Consider the following 21,052-nt stretch of genomic DNA (forward strand, 5'->3'; position numbering starts at 1 on the left):
CCATGGACAGGATCTTGCACTTGGCCTTGTTGAACTTCATTTAAGTCTTTCCATGGAGGTTTCTCTCCATCATCAGAGACTGCAAAACTTTCTGTCACAACTAATAGTTTAGGGCAACAATCTGGAGGCGAAATACTCCATGCAATGTTACCAATCTGCTAAATTATTCAACTCTTTCACTGACCTCTGGCATATGTTGTCATGTTTTGCCATAGCTTTGTAAAATGATAGGAAGCCCAAGAGATATAGTCAAACTCATAACCCCAACCAAACCAGAACAAATTCCAGTCCTCTTAGAAAGCAAACCCTCAGAACTGATCATCTGAACTCACTGCCAAGTCATACTTTTAGCTGTTTCTCTAGTTTTAATCACTTTGTGGAACTCTAGTTGTCAGTTGGATTAGTCAAGAAGAGGCTAATGGTTAATCCAGACTCCAGAGACTAAGGCAGCCCTATTTCACTATTTCGCAATCCATTAAACCAAAGTAAGCCTGAGCTCCCATCCTGGAGAGGATGGAAAATAAAGGCACATACTCTTAACTTTCTCTAGAGTCCCAGAAGACGATTTACAGTCCGCTGAACTGTTAAGGTTGAGAGCAAATGTACTCACCAATTCTACCTTGTTGCTTGTGTGACCTTTGTTCTTTGCTGTTGATGAATAGAGAGCGCTGCATAGAAAGTCTTCACATGTAGCACAGTTCCAGTATGGACAATGCTAGCAATAGGCTTTCCTGTGGAACCTCTTCCAGTGCAGTTTATCTTTGCTTCATAAGGTGAACTACCTAGAGCAGGAAGGCTAATTCAGCATTCTTGCTCTTTTAATCTTTTCTCTGCACTGAAATTTCTAGACATTTATTTCCTGCTGTTGTCGATGGTGTTGATTACATATGAATTTGTAGTTTCCAGTGTAATGAAACATACAAGAACATTTCTTGTATCTTATTCAGCCACAGTCCTACAGTTGCAAGTGTAAATCACCATCCATCTCAACTGGACTAAATATACTTCTTTGAGATGCATATTTGTCTTTTGTGACTCCTTGCTAATTCTGCAGACACATTTAGTTTCTTTGCCCTCTCTAGGGTACCCAGTAAACTTTGTAATGAGAGGTGAAAGTTACTTTTTTGTTGTAGGCATGAGCACAGGAAGATGAATGAAATTACATTAAAAGTAAAGAGTTATTTTAATGAGAAAATCAATTCCTGCAATACTTAATTACTCTAAGCCTCCTTTGATTTTTTTTTTTCTTGACGAAGCACACAACATTTCTGTTCAGTATTTGAAATTTACTTGCTTTTTTAGAAGACAGGTTTCTTTCTGAGACTTCATAATGGCTGATCATGGTTTTAAACTATAAGGCAACAAAAGCAAAATAAAGAAAGCACGTACTTCCCAGTGTTATTTTTAAACCAAACAAGTTTCATACTACAGTGAAAAAACTACTTCGGGTATTCAAAGCAGAAAGTATCATGATCACGATGTTACAGAACTGGGTTCCTGGTGTTATAATTAGCTCGAAGTATAATGTCTGAATTGGGTATAAAATACTATGTCTTTATTAATGTTTTTTAGTAGTATCCGTGAGCAGTCTCTTTCAGTGACTGACAAGTCTTCTCTTTAAATCACAGGCACTTAGAATTTTTTTATCTATTATGCTCTATTGTATTAGGGGAAGAATTACATGGACTTGCTGGCACAATGCCACGAAGTTTTGTATATGCATCTACATCTATATATATTTATATTTAAAAAGGATTGCTTCTTTGGTTTTCTTCTGTATTCCTTTTCTGGTTAATGCAGTTTTAATCTGTTCAGATCTATAAATTCAGAGAGAGAGAAAATTGACATATTTTAAAGGTGCTTAAACTCTTTAAACTGTTACATGTCAGGAACTTTAAAGGCTGGTCAGTGGTGCTGTGTTAGTCAGCGAGAGGCTGGAAAACTTTTCTTTTGGGGATATACAAAGCTCCTGTGTTCATCCATGCAGCCAGAAGGTACTTCTGTTTCTCAGCTATCTACTATCAACTCTGTGTTTCAGACTGGTGCTGTTTTGGAGTTGGGTGAGAGAACTTCATAGCTGGTAGAAAGTTGGTACTACTTCTCTGCTGATCTGATTTTTTTAACTGATTGGTGTTTACAAACCCCCAAGAGATTTAGAATGCCAGCAAGGCCTTCAAAAGTTCCAGTTTGTCACACGGATTTCTAATTCAACATATGATGGTGAAAACACTGTCCTATCTCTCCTACATAATAGCATTTGACCCTCATTGGTGGTGTAGCTAACATTCTTAAATTCTTCGCATTTATAGACAACTATGATATTAGTAAATCGACTTGCCACAATTTTTTAAAATAAATATTCAACAAGTAATTACAAATATTCAGGTTTTGGGACAGCAGAATTCAATCTTATAAAATGTAGAAATGTGAGCTTTATAACTTTATTATGGGAAAAGTCAACATCACAGTAGCAGGTTTAGGTCTTTATAGTGTGGTGACATATATTCTACCAACTGTCAATCTATTAATCTTTTTTTCTGTGCCACAAATTAAACAATGATCAAAACAATGTGAGTAAAGCACTTTCCACAGCTTTGATAAAAAGGCATTCCCTGCTCCTGAAATGTTCATTAGAACTGTAAGATGCATAAAATCTTCAAGTGAATTCTCAGGAATAATCAGTTTTAGTAGGAAAATACGTAATATTCAGAAACTTGATGTTTTCAATGCATGCAGAAGCTGAAAGAAGTGTCAAACGCCATTTAAATGGTAAAAATAACTCATTAAAAAAGAAAGAGAAAAAACGGGTACGTTTTTATTTGCAAGGACAGAGGTCCTATTTCAAAAGAACTCACTTCCTATTTAGTCACTTAAGTATAGGGCCAGATATTTAAAAGTGCTCAGCAGATAGCAACTCTCATCGCAGTGCATTGTGTTCAGATTACAGGATGAAGTCAGTGTTTTATTCATATTCCTAATATCCACTAATCATAAGATCATGACTCAGGCCAGCTTTGTTTAAAAAAATTAGAGTTAAGGGGAATACAATAGTCACAAGCTTGTGATTTTTAAACTAATTTAATACTTGTTGCACTGAATCTCTAATGACTCCAGTTCTGCAAGGAACAGTATGTAATTGAAGCTAATTTTCTGATATTTTGTTTCAAGACTTCTCAAACAAAATAATTTTTGGAAAGAGAGGAAGAAACCTTATTTTTCTAACAGCTTATACTGCAGTTATTTTCATTTTATAAGGGTCTTCTGTATTGGATGATAGAGTCCCAATTCTCCAGCCATTATGGAAATGTATTTGCAGGATCTTCAGTAAGTATATGCATAATCAGTGTTTCATTGTCCAATGTTATAGGATGTTCTAGGAGCTGCATCAGATGTAAGGAGGCAGGAACACAATAAAAAAAAATTTTAAAATGCATGAAAATAAATAAGGTGCACTCTTTCTCTTAACACACAAAGTGGTAGGTACCCAATGAAATTATCAGGCAGGAGATTTAAAACAATCGAAAGGGAATACTGTTTTTGTCCAGTGCATAGTAAAACTGAAACTTGTTCCTACAGGATGTTGTGGATAGCAAAAATACAAATGAGTTACTTATTACATTCCAACTCTTAAAGTCCTCACAGACTGGCTTCTCAAATTTGGGATGGCAGCTTCTATACCATTCTATGTGTTTGAGAATTTTTTAATTTTTCCATAAACGTTCACTACTGACCACTGCAGGTGATGGGCTCAGATGAATGGACTGTTGATCCCACTCAAAATGACAGATGCTTTTTGAAAGCGTATGTACTTGCAGATTTGGAGGTCTATCTATACTATATCTTTATGTATAGTGAAGAAGTTTTCAGGAATGTCTAGAGGGTTTTCATTGCATTTGGGTTTTTTGCTATTTCCAAAAACTGGGATGTGGTCATTTAGGTAGTCTCCTTTCACCAGAAGAAAACTTTGAAAAATGTACCCACTTAACAGTTTTTCAAGATATTTTTATCACACTTTTCTGTAAAATATACAGAAAATATAATACATACATCTACTTAATATTTAAATATGTACATCCATTTATGTGTCAGAGGTCCTATAATATACATTAAATAACAAAATGTAAATCATTAGCAATGATGATCTGCATTTCGTTTCTCCTTACATATAAGATATTTGTGTCATCGCTGTAGCTCTAATCCATATTCAGGTCTTCACGTTTGGTGTGCAGTAATATGTAAATTACCTAGCCAGCTGCATTAAGCAGTGTTTGTTTATTCTATTTCTTTTGGCATAGCATATAACTGAATTTCTGCCAAAAATGTGGCTGCTTCAGGGAACACTGTTCGAGTAGAAGGAAGTTTTGAAAGGAAACACACATCATAAGTCTTTACTCTGTGAAACAGTAAAATCAAAACAAACTTTCTGTTCATAAAAGTATCTGTATTAATGTAAAATAATGTGCTTGTAAAATACAATGAGCAAACTGAATCTTTTTAGAACGCTCTGCTTACATTGGCTTTGTAAACAAGAATACAGTACTAGGAGGCAGTGATTTTTTCATATGTAGGAAGTGTGACTAAAACTGGTGAAACGTGAAAATGGGAAGTTTAAGAGAAATTATTTTAAAATGGCATATTAATCTCCCCTAACACATCACATTTAAATGCATTTAAATTTAGAAAGCAGTGAAGTTTAAGTGTTAAAAAAATTGCATTAATGATGCATAGAGCTATCTACTTATGCTGGCAGTCCTTTCAGTCTCCCAGTCTGACACTTCCTTTTTTATCCAGCCAGCTAATTTCCCCTCTTTTGTGAGGAGTAACTGTTTTCACACTAGTGCTTACCCAGCAAGCCTCCTTATTGTTTCATGGTTAATTATCTTCTCGAGCTTCACCTTCTCGAGTTAAGGGAGAAAGACTGGGCCTCCCCACAGCTCTAATGAAAGCTAGGTTTTAGAGATGCACTGTGTGAATAAACGCAGTGTCTGATCTAGCAACATAATAAATGAGTTCCTAAAGTTTATGGAGTCACAGCTCATCCAGCAGGTTTACTGAACAATGCAGAAAGATGCTTTATTTTAAAAAACTTTTTTTTATTTTTAAAATGAGGGAGGAATATTGCTTCGGTGTGAAACCAAATACCATAAACTGTTCCAAAAGCTCCAAGCATTACAGAAAAGGTGCACGTCAAGCATTCAGTTTCGGTATAAACCTGAGCTGCTGCATGAAAGACTTTGAGCTCTATACTTTAAAGTTGCATATTAACAACATTTATACTAATAATGTAAATACTAATAGCCCTGTGCCCCTCAGTTATTACATCACTTTGTAAACTTTTAGTACTGGTTGGACTTTTTTTTTGCCTCACCAGCACTGAAAATAGCCATTGTGGATAGACTGAAATCTTCACTTTATGTTCCAATTTGAGCCCAAGTTTAAAATGTGCAATACTTAAAATAAACTCTCATGTAATAGAAGAAAGTTAAACAACAACAATAGTGGTTTTGTAATAATGATGCTCATTGTTTAACTCCTAATAATACCTCCTAATTAATAACTCCTAATAATAACTCCTCATTGTAATGGAGGGAAGGGATGCCATCCAGAGGGACCTTGACAGGCTGGAGAGATGGGCCTGTGAGAATCTCATGAAGTTCAACGAGGCCAAGTGCAAGGTCCTGCACGTGGGTCTGGGCAATCCCAAGCACAAGTACAGGCTGGGCAGAGAATGGATCGAGAGCAGCCCTGAGGAAAAGGATTTGGGAGTGCTGGTTGATGAGAAGCTCAACATGAACCGGCAATGTGCACTGGCAGCCCAGAAAGCCAACTGTATCCTGGGCTGCATCAAAAGGAGCGTGGCCAGCAGGTCAAGGGAGGGGATTCTGCCCCTCTACTCTGCTCTCGTGAGACCCCACCTGGAATACTGTGTTCAGCTCTGGAGTCCCCAACACAAGAAGGACATGGAACTGCTGGAGCGGGTCCAGAGGAGGGCCACGAAGATGATCCAAGGGCTGGAGCACCTCTGCTATGAAGACAGGCTGAGCAAGTTGGGGCTGTTCAGCCTGGAGGAGAGAAGGCTCCGGGGTGATCTTCTAGCAGCCTTCCAGTACTTAAAGGGGGCCTACAGAAAAGCTGGAGAGGGACTTTTTCCAAGGGCATGTAGTGATAGGACAAGGGGCAATGGATTTAAACTGAAAGAGGGCAGATTTAGATTAGATATAAGGAAGAAATTTTTCACTCAGAGGGTGGTGAGGCAGTGGAACAGGTTGCCCAGAGATGTTGTGGCTGCCCCATCCCTGGAGGTGTTCAAGGCCAGGTTGGATGAGGTTTTGGGCAAGCTGGTGTAGTGGAGGGTTTCCCTGCCCATGGCAGGGGGGTTGGAACTGTATGATCTTTGAGGTCCCTTCCAACCCTAACCATTCTATGATTCTATGATTCATTCTAATTTTATACTTGGCTAAACTAAGGCAGGCAAATATGAACCTCTCACCATAACAAGATATAATTGTCCATTACTTTGTCTCCTCTAAGTGAATTTCTACAAAGTGCACTCATAATAAATCATTTCTCAAGTGACCAAACCAAAACCTGCATGTAACACTGGTACTCGAGACATTGCACAAGATCCATACAACATACTCGATCAGACTGAAAATTCCAATCCTTTTTTTTCCAGCTAACTCCAGGACTATTTTGGCATCTATTATGTACAGAGAAAGCTATAAATCACTATCATCACTTACTAGTGACAGAGACAAGAAAAAAAGATCTGGAAGTTCAAGGATGAGATGATCTTAGTGAAAAAGCTTCGCCTAGAGACTTATACTGGGAGAAAAGGCCAGTTTTTCAGTTTTGCAAAAACAGAAAAGCAGTTCCTCTTAGATACAGGCTGTGTAATGGCAAGCAGCAGTTGTATTGTTGTAGCCTCAAGGTGCTTACTGTTGTAATCTTGATTCATCTCCAGGAGAACTCTTTGCCATTTATTGACAACGGTGGTGTTTAACTTAATGCTTGCAAATCCATAGGTAGGCAAACTATGCAAGTACTTATAATATGCGGCATTCTTCTAGCCTTTGACTTTACAATGCTTGCATATTGACTCCCCTCAAGTCAATATCCCAAATTTACAGATGGTGAGTCAATGACTTCAGGAAGTGCCTGATCTGAGAATATAAAGAAATTCTGTTGAAAATTTAAATGGGGAAAATGAATCCATTCTCTTTGATGACATGAATTAGGCTGTTTGGTAGTCTCTCAACTGCTTCTTGAGGAGGAGAAACTGATGATAGAGCCAGATATTCTTCATGCAGTCCTGTTATTCATAAATAATAGATAAAGTCTCCCTTTCCAGTATACAGGAAGAATTTTTATTTAAAAATTCAAGCCTCTCTCCTCCAGCTCTGAGTGAGAAAACTTTCTTTCTAGGTTCTCCTAAGGTGAAGCTCCCAAGGGCTTATGTCCTGTTCTTTTGTACCTTATATCTGTTTCTATGGTGATTCTCACTCTTTAGTGTTTCTCGGAAACATTCATCTCTGCTGAAACAAAGCTCTTAAAACCTCTATGATTCCAGGTGTCCTGAAGTGCCTGTTGTAGGTTGGAGATAGCTATTGTGTCTACTGAGTCCATTCATAGTGTCCACTGAGTTGTACTGGTTTAACTGAGAGTACACTGTTGAAGGAGTACCAGTTTCAATGTAAATGATATTAAATTGAAAGTATTCTTAACCAGTATGCAGACTAATACTAGTACTTAACTAGCAAAAAGACAAAACAACAGTGATTTTATTATGCCACTGTAACTTTGCCAGTACAACTTTTTTCACAGGCATCTGAATGCAGAATGCAACCGATTTGCCATCAATACGGGCGCACCAGTGAAAAATTGTGCTGAAGTTCTGTGGTGTAGACAAGCAATAGTTAAACCTGTTTAAGCATGGTCAGTTCCACAGATTTCCTGGTTTTGGTGGATTTTTTTGTCTTATCCATAAAGACTGATCTTTGACTGGGTCAAATTCTGAGACTTGGCATGGATGAACTCCCACAAACTTGCATAAGCGGGTATCTGAGGTAGAATACCAGGATTTGCTCTTTTCTGAACTAGGTGTGCATGGCAACATTTTAGGTTTGGGTAAAACTAGGAATGTTTTTCTAAGAGTTTCATAAAGGGCTTGTGTTGGATTCTTGCACAAAGACAATCATACATTCCTCTGAAGTAAAGGTGAGTCTGAAATGACATTCAAGGGCAAAAAATCCTGTCATGTAACCTCTTGACGGATGAAAAGAAAACTACAAAGCAGCAAAAACAACAGTCAGTAAAATATGCCATGTAGCCAGCTTTTCTAATCACAAAAAATAAAGAAGAAAAAAAGCCCATATATACAAGTTGGAATATAGGTCTGGGATTGTAAACCTATTTGGATGACAATATGATTCAACATAAAAATGTTATAGATGTTCTTCTGCTCTCTAGTAGCATTTAAAGGGCTTCTCCAACAAATGAGAACCAGAGGTGTTAGAAAGCCATATGAGGATACAGTAGAAAAAAAAAAGGGAGGCCACTGCTTCCATAAAGGCTGGAAAACAAGTAATGGGTAATGTGTTAACAGTGATACTCTGGGCACAGCGCAGGGACTAAACATGTTCAGTCCCTGCTTTTGCCTTGGTCTGTGGTAGAAGTGTCTGCAGGACTTCTGCTGACATGGCTCACCTTCTATTCCAGCCTGGCGTTTCTGCACCAACTGTTGTGTAGTGGAGGGGCTGGAGCCTTTCACTCTTTCTTTTGGCCATCGGGAACTGTGGGCAGCTTACCAAGAAAGTTAGAAGACCCTCACAGGACTCATGTGCAGGCATAACTGACCCCAGACTGTTACCTAGTATCACCAAATGACATTTAAATAGCAGCAGAATGGTTAGAGAATTGCCAATTTGTCTGACTTTTTAAAACCCTTCCACTACTAATAGGGAGTGATAGTTTTCAGCTAGGCGTCCTCTTAAAATGCCACTGCAATTATTTCATCGATTGTTTAGAAGGTGTGACCACAAAACTGCTATTTTGATAAGAAAATTACCAGTTTTAAAACCTGGATATGATAGTCCTATCCTCTAGACTTTTACTTCAGAGCATTATCAGAGAACTTCAAACATCGTCATAAGGACAGGTACCTGAGCAATGGTGGGACCTCACTTGTTCCCATAAGACCCAGCCTGCACTGAGACCCTTGCAGGTGACATCTGTCACTGCAGAGACCAGAAGTGAAGTCAGTGTCCTTCCTGTGGTTTAGGAATCTGTACATACTACTACCAAGGTAGGACCCTGGCAATACCTGTAAGCATTCATAAACCAGAAAAACACAAGTTCTGCATGTGCAAGATTCAGCATATTATTCAGGCAATAATAACTGTAAAATTAAACAAGAGAAAGCATGAACCATAGTTTTGGATCTTATTTTCTCAGGAAATAAACATGTGCTTTCTTCTTTTGACTGTCATTATAACAAATATGTATGTTAACAATCAGTTTCTCTAGTGATCTGTGATAAAGTACTGCTTGCATATATTTTAAGACCATATTGTAATGTGTAGGTCACTTCAGCATTATACACATGGAATATTATGCATATGCTTATACATATTAAATCGTTGGTGTTGGGAAATGGAGACAGTTTTCTTGTTGAGTACAGGGAATCCCATTTAGAAAATGAACTTAAGTGAAGCAGAGGTGAAGTGGGTACTGTACACGACTCTTTCCCTCAGCAGAAGTACTTGGCATGCTTGCATTTTTCAGAAGACAAAATCATGTTTGTCTTCCTTGAATGTGCACACATTCCTGGAGATGGGGGATGGTTTTGTTTCGTTCTCTTTCTTTTCCCCTTAGCCCCTAAGTGAAGTTCAGTTTGGATAATTTGTCCACAGCAACTGAAGGATATGATGCAGGGGAGGGAGGAACAGAGTTTGTATTTATTATTGTAAAAGCTCTTTTTTTCATGTTAATTCCTTTAAAAAATATAATGGTACGTAGGGGTTTCATTACAGGCCTGTTTCACCAACACAAAGTATCTGTACTGGAGTAGCACATGCAAATGAAGCCGAAACAGAGAATCATTGTTTAATAAAATTTGCTGCAGAAAAAGCAAAACTATCTGTGTTTTAGCAAAGGAAACAAATGAAAAAATGCATTTTTGAGACTTTTCGTTAAAGAGCCCTGGGGTTGAGGAAATGTCTTTATTTGGCTTAATAATTCTATTTCTTCCCATTAACATTTTCAGCAGGTTAACTGTTTAACCATCAAACATCAACTCTACAAGCATTTAAGTACACACTTAACTTTGCTTACATGAGTTATCTGACTGAAATGGGAATACTGTCCTGAGCAAAATAGTTCAGGGTTCAATTAGAAGTAGCCAAACTCCTTAAAGCAGCGCTTTCAAATACATTAGAATGAATTCAACCTTTTACTCTTTTGAGTCTGTAATTTAATTGATTCTTGACTTAATTATATTAGAAACTTTTTGTGCAACAGAAAATGTTTCCTAAGTGTTGTTTATCTAGTGGCAATATTTTGAAAATAGAAATATGCGTAATACTGTGCATCTTTTTGTTGTTATTGAATTGTTATTTTTTACTTGCTTGGTCAAAACTCTTACTGTGAATCATGTGACCATAGAGATCTACTCTAGAAGTAGTTGTATTTAGTGACTTTATAAGGATAAAGTCACTCTGACCTACTTTGAAGATACCCATTTTTAGAAAGATGACGTATACACACGCATACACACATGTATATATGTGTGTGTATATTTACATACACAATTTCTTGCACGTATAAAAAACAAGTTTCTAAATTCCAGGAAATTTAGTGCGATTGATGACACTAGCTGGTATCCAAAGAATTTTTACCAGACAGAATGGTACCTTTGAAGCATGTTTTGTCGCAGACTTCAGCAAGGCCAGGACTTATGAGCAAGCGTACAGGGCTCACTGCATTGAAATCTGAAGCTCTGTAGCACACTCAAATCTTCTCTTTAATGGTAGTCTTTCTTGCATGTGGAGATCAGCATGTCTGTCTGTGACAGACTCTTTTCTTGTCCAATATTTGTGGTTCAAGGAGTGGTACCTCGAACCAGGCTAGGTATGACAACCTTTGGAGTGTGTAAGTGCAAACTCTGTAGGAAAGCCATACTCATCATTAGCTGAAATGCAATAAAAAACATGGTGGAGCTCTCACACTAGTAAAGTTTTCCCAATTGGAAATGGCAATAGAAGATTTGTCTGCTTTGTGTAAAAGATGACTTGAGCAATACTGTACAGGTCTTGGAATGAAGAACAAGACACACAGGAGAAGAAACAAAAGCATTTTTTCCCAGTAAAGTGAGCAACCAGAATTTAGCTCTGACACCAGATGACACTTATGGTGGTGTACCTCCCATCCTCTGTATAACACCAAGTAAAAGATCAGTTTGGGGAATTTTAAATGTTCCGTTGGCAAGACCTAATAATTTATTACTATAATGATAATTCTAATCCTCCAGCACCCTACCTATGCACTGAGCAGCCTGATAAGGAGACATCCAACATGATAAAAATAGTCCTCAGAGATTCCTGTTTTTTACCTTCCTACTGCCATCAGTGCAAACATAGGCTGGAGTGACACCACCTTCCATTCTTCACTCCAGAGTTATTCAAGAGTCTGTATGGTGCTGCTCACTCCAACTACCTCAATGTCTGAAGTCTCTTTTGTTTGGGCAACTTGCTACGTTTTGTAAAAAAAAAGGGAAGATATATACCCCTGCAAAAAATGCCAAATACAAAATATTTATTACTTAAGCTGAGTGGTTTGTTTCAAAGTTAAAACTTGGTCTGTACTTGCCAATGTAGCTGATAACCACTAAAGTTGTACTTCAAGGGAGTTGATGCTTATAAGAAAAGTAGTAATTCACTAATACCAATTCAGTCAGTTCCTTGGACAGAGAATGCTATGCTGGTAAAATGACTATATCTACATAAAAGCCTTTGGAAGTATAGCTGTGGCAATCAGAAGGAAAAAAAACATCCTTACCATCATAGCTACGCCTGCAAAACTTCTGAGTATATATGAGGCCTCAGAAGAGCATGTGCATTTGAAGAATAAAAAATAGGCTTTGAAGTGAGGAGCACTTGGTGAAGATGAATGGGCTGAGGTCACAACTCTACATGTTTTATTGTTTCAGTCCATCTGACTTGCAGAACAAACAAGGCAGCCAAGTGCTGATTTACAGGGGGAAGGTTATCTTCCTGACCAATAAGGACCAAATGTTTTGTTTTTGAGAAACAAAATCAGATTCTATGGAACATAAAATCCTTGGAACCTGCTGCTGATTTCCTGCCTTCAGGAATTTCTTTTTGCAGCTGGTAGAAGCTTCAAAAAGTAAAATTGTGCAGTTTAGGAAGCTTTTCACAGCAATGTCTCCCTAATACTAAGTACGACAAAACATGCCACAGAGAAAATGAGTAATTGTAGCTGATTTCTTGTTTAATAGGTTTTCAAACTAACTTAATTTAATTATTGTCATTCTCTTGCACCAGTTTTTACTTGCAGGTTGGTTAAGGGTTAGCTACAGGTGGTCCAACTAAGTATCAACCAGGAGACGTTATGAAAACATGGCAAACTGGCAAATCCAAATACGGATTTCTGAACTCCACAATGCACAGAACTACTCTGATAGCTGTAGTTGTCTAGCAAAGGTGTGTTTTCACAAGAAATTAACATTTAAGCTATCATTAGCCAATATCTCACAGGGGGAAAAAAAAAGACTCTAACAAATTTACTCCCTAAAATCTTTGGGATAGGTAGATCCACAAAGAGACTCTAGCCTTCAACATTAGACGTGACAGATTCTCAAATTTCAAAAGTTTCTTAACATGCCAAGGAGGAAAAAATTCTTTAACATCCGTATTTCTGCCCATGATTATGTGCAGTATCTAAACACAACTGCAATACTCAGGGACTTACAACTAAGCCAAATGAAGCTTAGATTTATCTTACAGATTTATCTTACATGGAGAATGTCTTGGCTTATCAAATATATTAATAATCATTTTACCCTGCTGAAGATTGGATAGCTACTCTGCCTAATTTGGAGAAAATAATTCTTCCGTATGTCAGTTGAGCGTTTTAGGGATGAGATAGCCTTGTGTCTTGCAAAGAAACAATGCCACCTGTATCCATAATTAAATAGACACTGGAGCACACTCAAATGTTCTGAACACTGCACTACAGGATAAATTAACCAATTAATATTTGATTGTTTTATGCCAAATGAAACAGGAGAAAAAGGCTTGATTTCAGAACAGCATGTAGGCAGGGCTTCTCCTGAGAGAATGAGAACCTAGTTATTGTCTCTTATTCTCAGTCTGACAGTGTCCCATGCCCAAAACCAGTGCCTTAACTTTTAAGCTGTTGGAGAACATCCCATGATTTCTCACAAAAGGGCTGAGGAGCTTTAGTTCCTATTTCAAAAAGAGAGTTCCCAGCTGAGAATCACCATCAGAGATATGTGCCTTCCCCTGCATAAGCAGCCTTGGCTGAGTCTTGATGAATCTAAGTCAGTAACTAAGTTGTGTATAACTGCACTTCATTGGACTACAGCCTCATTTTATCTCCTTGTATTTCTATAACTTTGTAAGTTTGTTGTGATTTAGATTGCTGCTTGGCATGTGATCAATGGTGTATTTGAAAAACAAAAATGGCTCCAAGAAAGTGTGAGAGAGCGAGAGATCACAGTTGAAAGTTGGGTTTTTTTTTTAAGTGCTAGTTTGTCTGGATACAGTGATCATTGTTCAGCTGTTAAAATGATTTAAACTAAACAATTCTACATTAGTTAACAGTTCTATTACAAGACATTGTATAAACAAAACCTTCTCTAAAATGGAGGCCTCTCAATAAATAGAAAAATAAAGTAAACTTAATTTGTGCTCAGAGAACCAGTCTCAAAATGAGAGACCACTTCTGTCTTATTTTGAGGGGTTTAAGGTGAGTCGGTACTGTTGGCCACTTGACATCACATTTGAGTGAGAAAAGTTGTCAAGGTGTTCTTCCTCTCCCACATATATTTCTAGAAGGAACAATTCTATATGTTGGGAGTCATAATAGCAAATATTACTCGAAAGTTGCAAAAGTCTTAAAAAAAGCAAACTAAGTTTGGCCTAATTATTTATCAGCCCTTTCCCAGAGAAAGGTGTCAGCACAGACAATATTTGAAATTCATCTCATATTTGATTAGACTGATTGATTGTTCTTACAGCTGAAGATATTAACATTCATTAGTCTTACTTACTGGTCATTAGTACTGCCTTTATTATCAAGAATAAATCAGAATTCTAATAAAAATTCGTCAAGTCTTGTGATTTCCAGTGCATTAGATCTGTTGTTTTAAGGCTGATAACACAAAAGTTTGCTATAAACATTTCAAAAATCCTTTAATAAATCTTTTCTATCTTAACTGTTTTAAAGTTAAACAGGCTAAGAGAGATTCTCGTTTATCCAATGTAATAAAGCATTGATGCTTTTTACTAACACACTGGCACACTCCTATGTGATTCTACAGAATGGTTAAAACTTGTTACATCTAAAATGACTAACCATAATTAATCTCTATTAAACAAAAGTCAAATTTCTGTATTGTATTTTGACAACACGTAAGAAAAAAAAAACCCTAAGAAGACTAAGAAATCATGCAAAATTTAATAGGTTTCATTTTAATTGATGATTTTAATGGTACACAAAAAGTAACAAAATTAAAAGCCTATTAGTGATCATTGTTCCAAAAATGCACTTTACTCCCATTAATTTACTTATCTGATTTCAGTGGCAGCACATTTAAAGTGCAGCTGTAAACATGTTTAATCTTTGACTTTTTTTTTTACAGGAGCCCCTGAACGTTATTGATCCCAGTTTGATGGATCTAAATGGTCCAAATGAAGATGCACTAGAATGGGATGAAACTGACATAAGTAATAAGCTGATCAGTATTCATGAAGACTTAAGTGATCCTGATCAGGAACTCAAGAAGGATGATCTAAGCCAGAAACCTGCTTCAGGAGAATGTGGTGATAACGATGTGAATGAAGATGAAAGTATCAGTGATCGTGGAAGTCCTCTTTATTGTCCCAGCATTACTTCCCCTCCAAATCCTCACATCTATCAGGTCTATAGTCTTCATAATATTGAATTATCAGAAAAAAAACACATACCTTTTCTGAAAAAAACATCCAAACTCTCCAATGTAACACAGTCTAACATTTTAAACAAAAGTCTTAGCAAAGACTCATCATTTTCATCTACCAAGTCCCTGCCAGACCTAATAGGGGGGACCACATTGGCAAAACCATATAACTATATGTATCAGAGTGGAAACATAAGCAGGCATTCTGAGAGTGAGAGTGGGATAGTGAGTGAATGTGACACAGAAACTACAAATAATTCAGAAATTTTTTTGCTAAATGATATGGAAAGCACTCAGAGTAATCCTGAAATTGGGCATGCAGAAACTCAAGTGGATGATATAGTCGAAGTAATAAAACAAAAAATGAAACAAGATCAAGAAGACCATGCTAGTCTCTCAGATGATTTCCAGTTGGCACCTTCTGCATGTTGCGGAAGTGAAAATGGTGAGGATTTGGATGACATTACCACGTGTAACCCTGTTTGTCTAGAAGAAGTGCAAGGAAAACATGACGTGTTTACATTTTACGATTACTCATATCTTCAAGGCTCCAAATTCAAATTACCAGTGATAATGAAACAATCACAAATTGAAAAAGCACATACAGAGGGCAGTGTGTTTCATGGCTTTTGTTTTGATAAAATATCTGGTATATCTGAACATAAACCTGAAGAGTCACAACCAGATGGGTTTATTCACGACCATACTCTGGCAAGTATCCCTGGAGAATCAGATCCCAGTTCCTGTAAATCTGCAGACTCTGTAAGAAAATTAACTGTTACAGAGAAAACAAGACAGATGTCAACTTTATCTCGTAGTTCTTCATTAGAATCTCTGTCTGTAGTAGGTGATTTGTTCAGCTCAGGTATTTTTAAAGGTGGAGATGGTCTTCAACGAAGCACCTCTTTGGAGAGCTGGCTGACTTCCTACAAAAGCAACGAAGATCTTTTTAGTCATCATGGCTCAGGAGACATAAGTGCAAGCAGTGATTCTGTTGGAGAGCTCAGCAAAAGGACATTAGATCTTCTGAATCGCTTAGAGAATATCCAGAGTCCTTTAGATCAAAAGATAAAGCGCAGCATCTCTGATATAACACTCCAAAGTAGCTCTCAAAAGATGTCTTTTACTGGACAGATGTCTCTAGATATTGCATCCTCAATCAACGAAGACTCAGCAGCTTCTCTCACTGAACTCAGCAGCAGTGAGGATCTTTCTCTCTGCTCTGAAGACATTGTACTGCACAGAAATAAAATACCAGATTCAAATGCATCATTTAGAAAACATCTTAATAGATCTGTAGCTGATGAGAGCGATGTCAATGTCAGCATGATTGTTAATGTCTCCTGCACTTCTGCTTGTACTGATGATGAAGATGACAGTGATTTGCTTTCAAGTTCCACCCTTACCTTAACTGAGGAAGAGCTAGGTATCAAAGATGAAGATGATGACTCCAGTATAGCAACTGATGAGGATATTTATGAAGAATGCAATTTAATTTCAGGACTTGATTATATAAAAAATGAACTCCAAACTTGGATTAGACCAAAATTTTCTTTGACAAGGGAGAAGAGAAAAAATAACCTCAGTGATGAAATTCAGCGCACTAAAGAAGTTAGTAATGAGACATCAAAAGCCACAGATACATTAAGCATTGAAACACTGTTGAATGGTTCAGTACAGAAAATATCAGAAAATAATGGCAATAGTAAGAATGTGTCACGTGATCATGAAAAAGGAACAAAGAGTCATCTGATGAAAAATATCTCTCAGGTTGTGAAGGATCAGCTTGTGGATGATATGGAGAATGGCAATGTTGAAAATACTCTTGGCAGTCAAAAGGAAGGTCTTGTTAGAACATCAGCAACTCCCAAAACTCATGCACCACTTGATGTCAGAGAAGCTGAAAATGAATGTTGTGCCTGTGAAGCATTTACAGACAGTTCAGATGATTCACATATGGATGGCAAGGAGACTGTTCTGTCATCAGATGCATCCAGAAACCCTTCAAAAGAATGTCAAAGTAATCTTCAGCCTGATCTTCACTCTGTTGCTTTCTCTCCTGCTAAAAAGCCTTGCCTTAAATCTTCCTCAGAAATGAATTGTGTAGACATACAAGATACAGCTTTACAAACTTCCTTACCTAATGGTCAACAACATAGAATAACTATTACTGAAAAATCTACTGATTGCTGCACACCCTTGAAAACCAATGAAGCGGAATGTGACTCCTCAGCCAATGGTCTTGATTCATGCTGTAACTGTGAATCTGCTGCTTTTGATAAAAGAAACATGGAAGATGGCTCAGTACACAATTTTGTGAGGGAAATAATAGACATGGCATCAACAGCTTTGAAAAGTAAGTCACAACCTGAATGTGAGTCATCCGCTCCAGCTTCATTAGCTCAGATCAAGGAAAAAGTGTTAGAACACTCTCACAGACCCATTCAGCTAAGGAAAGGGGACTTCTATTCTTATCTTTCACTTTCTTCTCATGATAGTGACTGTGGAGAGGTAATCAAATACATAGAGGAGAAGAGTAGCACTCCTGTGCCACCGGACTTCACAGATGAGAGAGAAAATATTGAATGCTTTTTTGAAGCCTGTCTTGAGGAAGAAAGGGTTGAGCAGAAGCAGTCTATTTCTAATGGTACCCCTGAAGCACGAGTTGAGCAGCAGCAACCTATTTCTAACACTGTTTCTGAAACACCTCCAGAGTCACTAGATGAAGTGACTCTAGAGTCATTAGAAGTTCGAACTTCGTCTGAAGGTAGGGATTTATCTTTCTTATGTGATGATGACAATGATATAAACATCCCTAATCCTAACAAACAAAGTGCATTGAACAATTTAAAAAATGCTGATGATGATTTGCTGATTTCAGACAGGCAAACTGAAGGTTTGGAAAAGAATTCTCCAGAGCTTAGCATTAAAGAGAGTAGTACAGAAAAATCACCTGGAATTGAAGAGCTCAAAGGATGTGTTGCTGCTTCTGAAGAGGCTTCAGCTATAGAGTTTCAGTTAAAGCCTGGCCATTCACAGGAAAAGGATGTTATGCATCAGAACAGTAAAACTCTTACTTGTGAAGAAAATCTCCTGAATCTTCATAAGGAAAGTCATATAAATATGCACAGATAGAATGTAACCCTCTCCAGGCACATACATTATCCTAAAAACAGGTATGTACTCTACAAGTTGCACATTCTTGTTTTTATACCTTTTTTTCTTTTCTTTTTTTTTTTTTTTTTTACATTTTTGTACAATGAACGAGATGAATCACCATCCAGGGCATCTTTTATGATAGTGCTGTATCATTTGTTTCGATTACACTATAATCCCAATTTACATGCCACTGGTCAACAAATGCAGTGAATACTAACTGCTTCTTGCCCTTTGGCTTTGCACTGACTGGAACTGCTCTCTTCTGGGACAAATCTGCTATCTTGCAGAACTTGAGTGTTCTTCAAGAGTAATGTTTCTATATCAGCCTCCTCTTCCTTCCTCAACTGAGTTGTGGAACCAGAGACCAGCTCTACTCATTGATCCCCTTCTCCACAGTCAGCTGGCCTTATGAGGTGTTCAAAAGCACTTGATGAAGCTGAACATCCTGTTTTACAAGAATGTTGAGAGACTATTGAGTTGGAGTTCCACGATATTTCCAGACAAGCCATGAAGAATGGCTAAGCAGACTGGAGAATGAGTAGAGAGATAATAAGTAATCTCTTGATGTCAGTTTACCATGATTTAAGTTCAGTAAGCCATTTTTAAGAACACAATTATTACAACATAGTGTTAGGCCAAAAGTTGAGGTTACCAAATCTTTGCAATATCATTAGAGAGTATGATGTGAGAGTAATGTAGAGTAAAGACTTGAATACCAAAGCAGATGGAAATGGACAGCCACGGAGCAGTATTGGAAGCTTCGGTTCCCTTTTGTGGTAAGCATTTTGAAACATAAGACAATGGAATCTAAGATGAAAAGGTGGCTCTGATCTCTTCCAAAGTTTGAAAGTGGATCAGATCTGGAGTTTCTGACCTCACATAGATGTCTAACAATAACTTCACATTTAATGACAAAACAAGATCTACAAAGCAACTTCTAGATCAGATCCTAGTGTGTAACACTGCTGCTTTGAGTCTCACTAGTTGTTTGGTGACCCAAAAGCCAGCATAGCTATATAGAATGCCATTAGTCTTTGGAAATACTCCTCCAGTAGACCAGAGCCAGCATGGCAACTCCAAAAGCCCCTCCAATTCCAAATACAGCTGCTTGCCAGAAGCTGTAGCAAGGGAATTTCCGATAAAACACAAGGCTAAGCACGAGACCAGGTTTCCCTGGCAAGTTCTGGAATCTCCGGGCTTGGAGATTTTCTGAATTGAAGTGGACGTGGCCCTGATTAATCTGGTCTACCTTTGAAAATAGCCTTCCTTTGAGCAGGAGGTTGGACCAGAGAAAAGGCTGTTATTCATCTCTGCCCATGAAAACCACTAGTACTCTCCTATTGCAAACTACGTAGCTGTAGCAGAGGATCTGGGCCTATTTATACAGAATAGATTACTACTATTAGATGTTTAACTTCTACATTTCCTGATTTTCCTATATACATTACTATGCTTTGGGCTATTCTTTTGCACATATTGGTGGTTTACCCAGCATTCACACATTCACATATATATAAATATGTCTAGCAAAGTCTTTAGGTTATGACAGTAATAGTCTACAGCTTGCGACTATGTCTTTTGACTTATATCTATTTGAATAATGTGTTATCTTCAACCATCATAGCAAAGAGGATATTTCTTGAATGGCTTTGAAATAGGCTAGCATGATCTGTTGATTGCCAATTAGGTTAATTAATACTTGAACACATCCAAACAACTGGAGAAGCAATGGAAATCAACTGGGAATTGCAAACCTCATAGATGACGCTACAGAATCTAGAATTACATTAGAAGGATTGTGTGTATACAGAAGCCTCTATTTGGAAACTGAGATGATAACAAAAGTCTGAGGTTGATAAGTGATAATTATGTAAGCATAAGCTTTCCCTAAATTACTGTTTTATTAATTTTCTTATTTTTTTCACTCATTTTTATAATATTAATTTGAGAAAGAATAGTTACTATAATGAGTGTGATTTTATTGTTGTCCTCATTCTTTCACTGATGAAGTTAATAACATGTCTTTTCAATTCACTAGTACTTTTCCTCTGAGGATCTCAAAATACTGTATTAACTTCAGAACTTCATAGTTACCTACATGGTAGCCAACTGTGTTTTTCATAAGACTGGCATATGACAATATGCAGTTGGTGTAAGGACTAAGATTGGACATAGAGGACAGAGATATTAAGAAACGTCCCACATACAATAAAATGTAATGCAGAGTCTGTATGCAACAACCTAATAGAGTTATGTTATAGTTTTAATTTTTGCCCAAAGATTGATATTGTAAAGGCACCAAAGCCCTTCACACTACATCCCACTTTTTACATTTAGGAAGATATACTGGTTCTTAACTGATACATATAGCATTGCTTCCATGGAAATTATGTACTGTATTATTGCCAGTAGTAAAGCCCTAGGATACATATAGTTTATCTCTGGCACATCAAAAATTGAAAATATAAGCTGCTAGATTTGGTTTCACTAAAGTCTGAGCTCCCTTCCCCCATTCACAAGCTTGGTGCTTTAACTTCATCTCTCATGCTATGGGGAATGAATTACAGAAGCAATCTATCCTAATTTGTTAACTTATTCAAATAACAGTTATTATACTTAACTATGCTAAAGATTATCTTTTTGGTGGCAGATTGTTTATTTTTTGATGAGGCTAATTACTGATTTTCCAAAGGT

The 21,052-nt window shown here is 37.3% G+C and overlaps 1 protein-coding gene across 2 annotated transcripts in view; it reads left to right on the plus strand.

Annotated features, from left to right (window-relative positions):
* The window catches only part of AKAP6 (A-kinase anchoring protein 6), a 230,108-nt gene extending 211,774 nt beyond the window's left edge, over positions 1 to 18,334 (plus strand). The window contains exons 12-13 of one of the 2 annotated variants that reach the window (XM_086613687.1): positions 14,903 to 17,966; positions 18,081 to 18,334. In XM_086613687.1, the coding sequence (XP_086469813.1) occupies positions 14,903 to 17,966; positions 18,081 to 18,334 (3,318 nt within the window). Of the gene's footprint in view, positions 1 to 14,902 lie in introns of both variants that reach the window. The other variant, XM_086613686.1, reaches the window with a different exon arrangement.
* Positions 18,335 to 21,052: the final 2,718 nt, after the last annotated feature.

This window comes from Tauraco erythrolophus, chromosome 6 (genome assembly GCF_009769465.1).
Source record: "Tauraco erythrolophus isolate bTauEry1 chromosome 6, bTauEry1.pri, whole genome shotgun sequence".
In the NCBI taxonomy this organism is placed as follows: Eukaryota; Metazoa; Chordata; class Aves; order Musophagiformes; family Musophagidae; genus Tauraco; species Tauraco erythrolophus.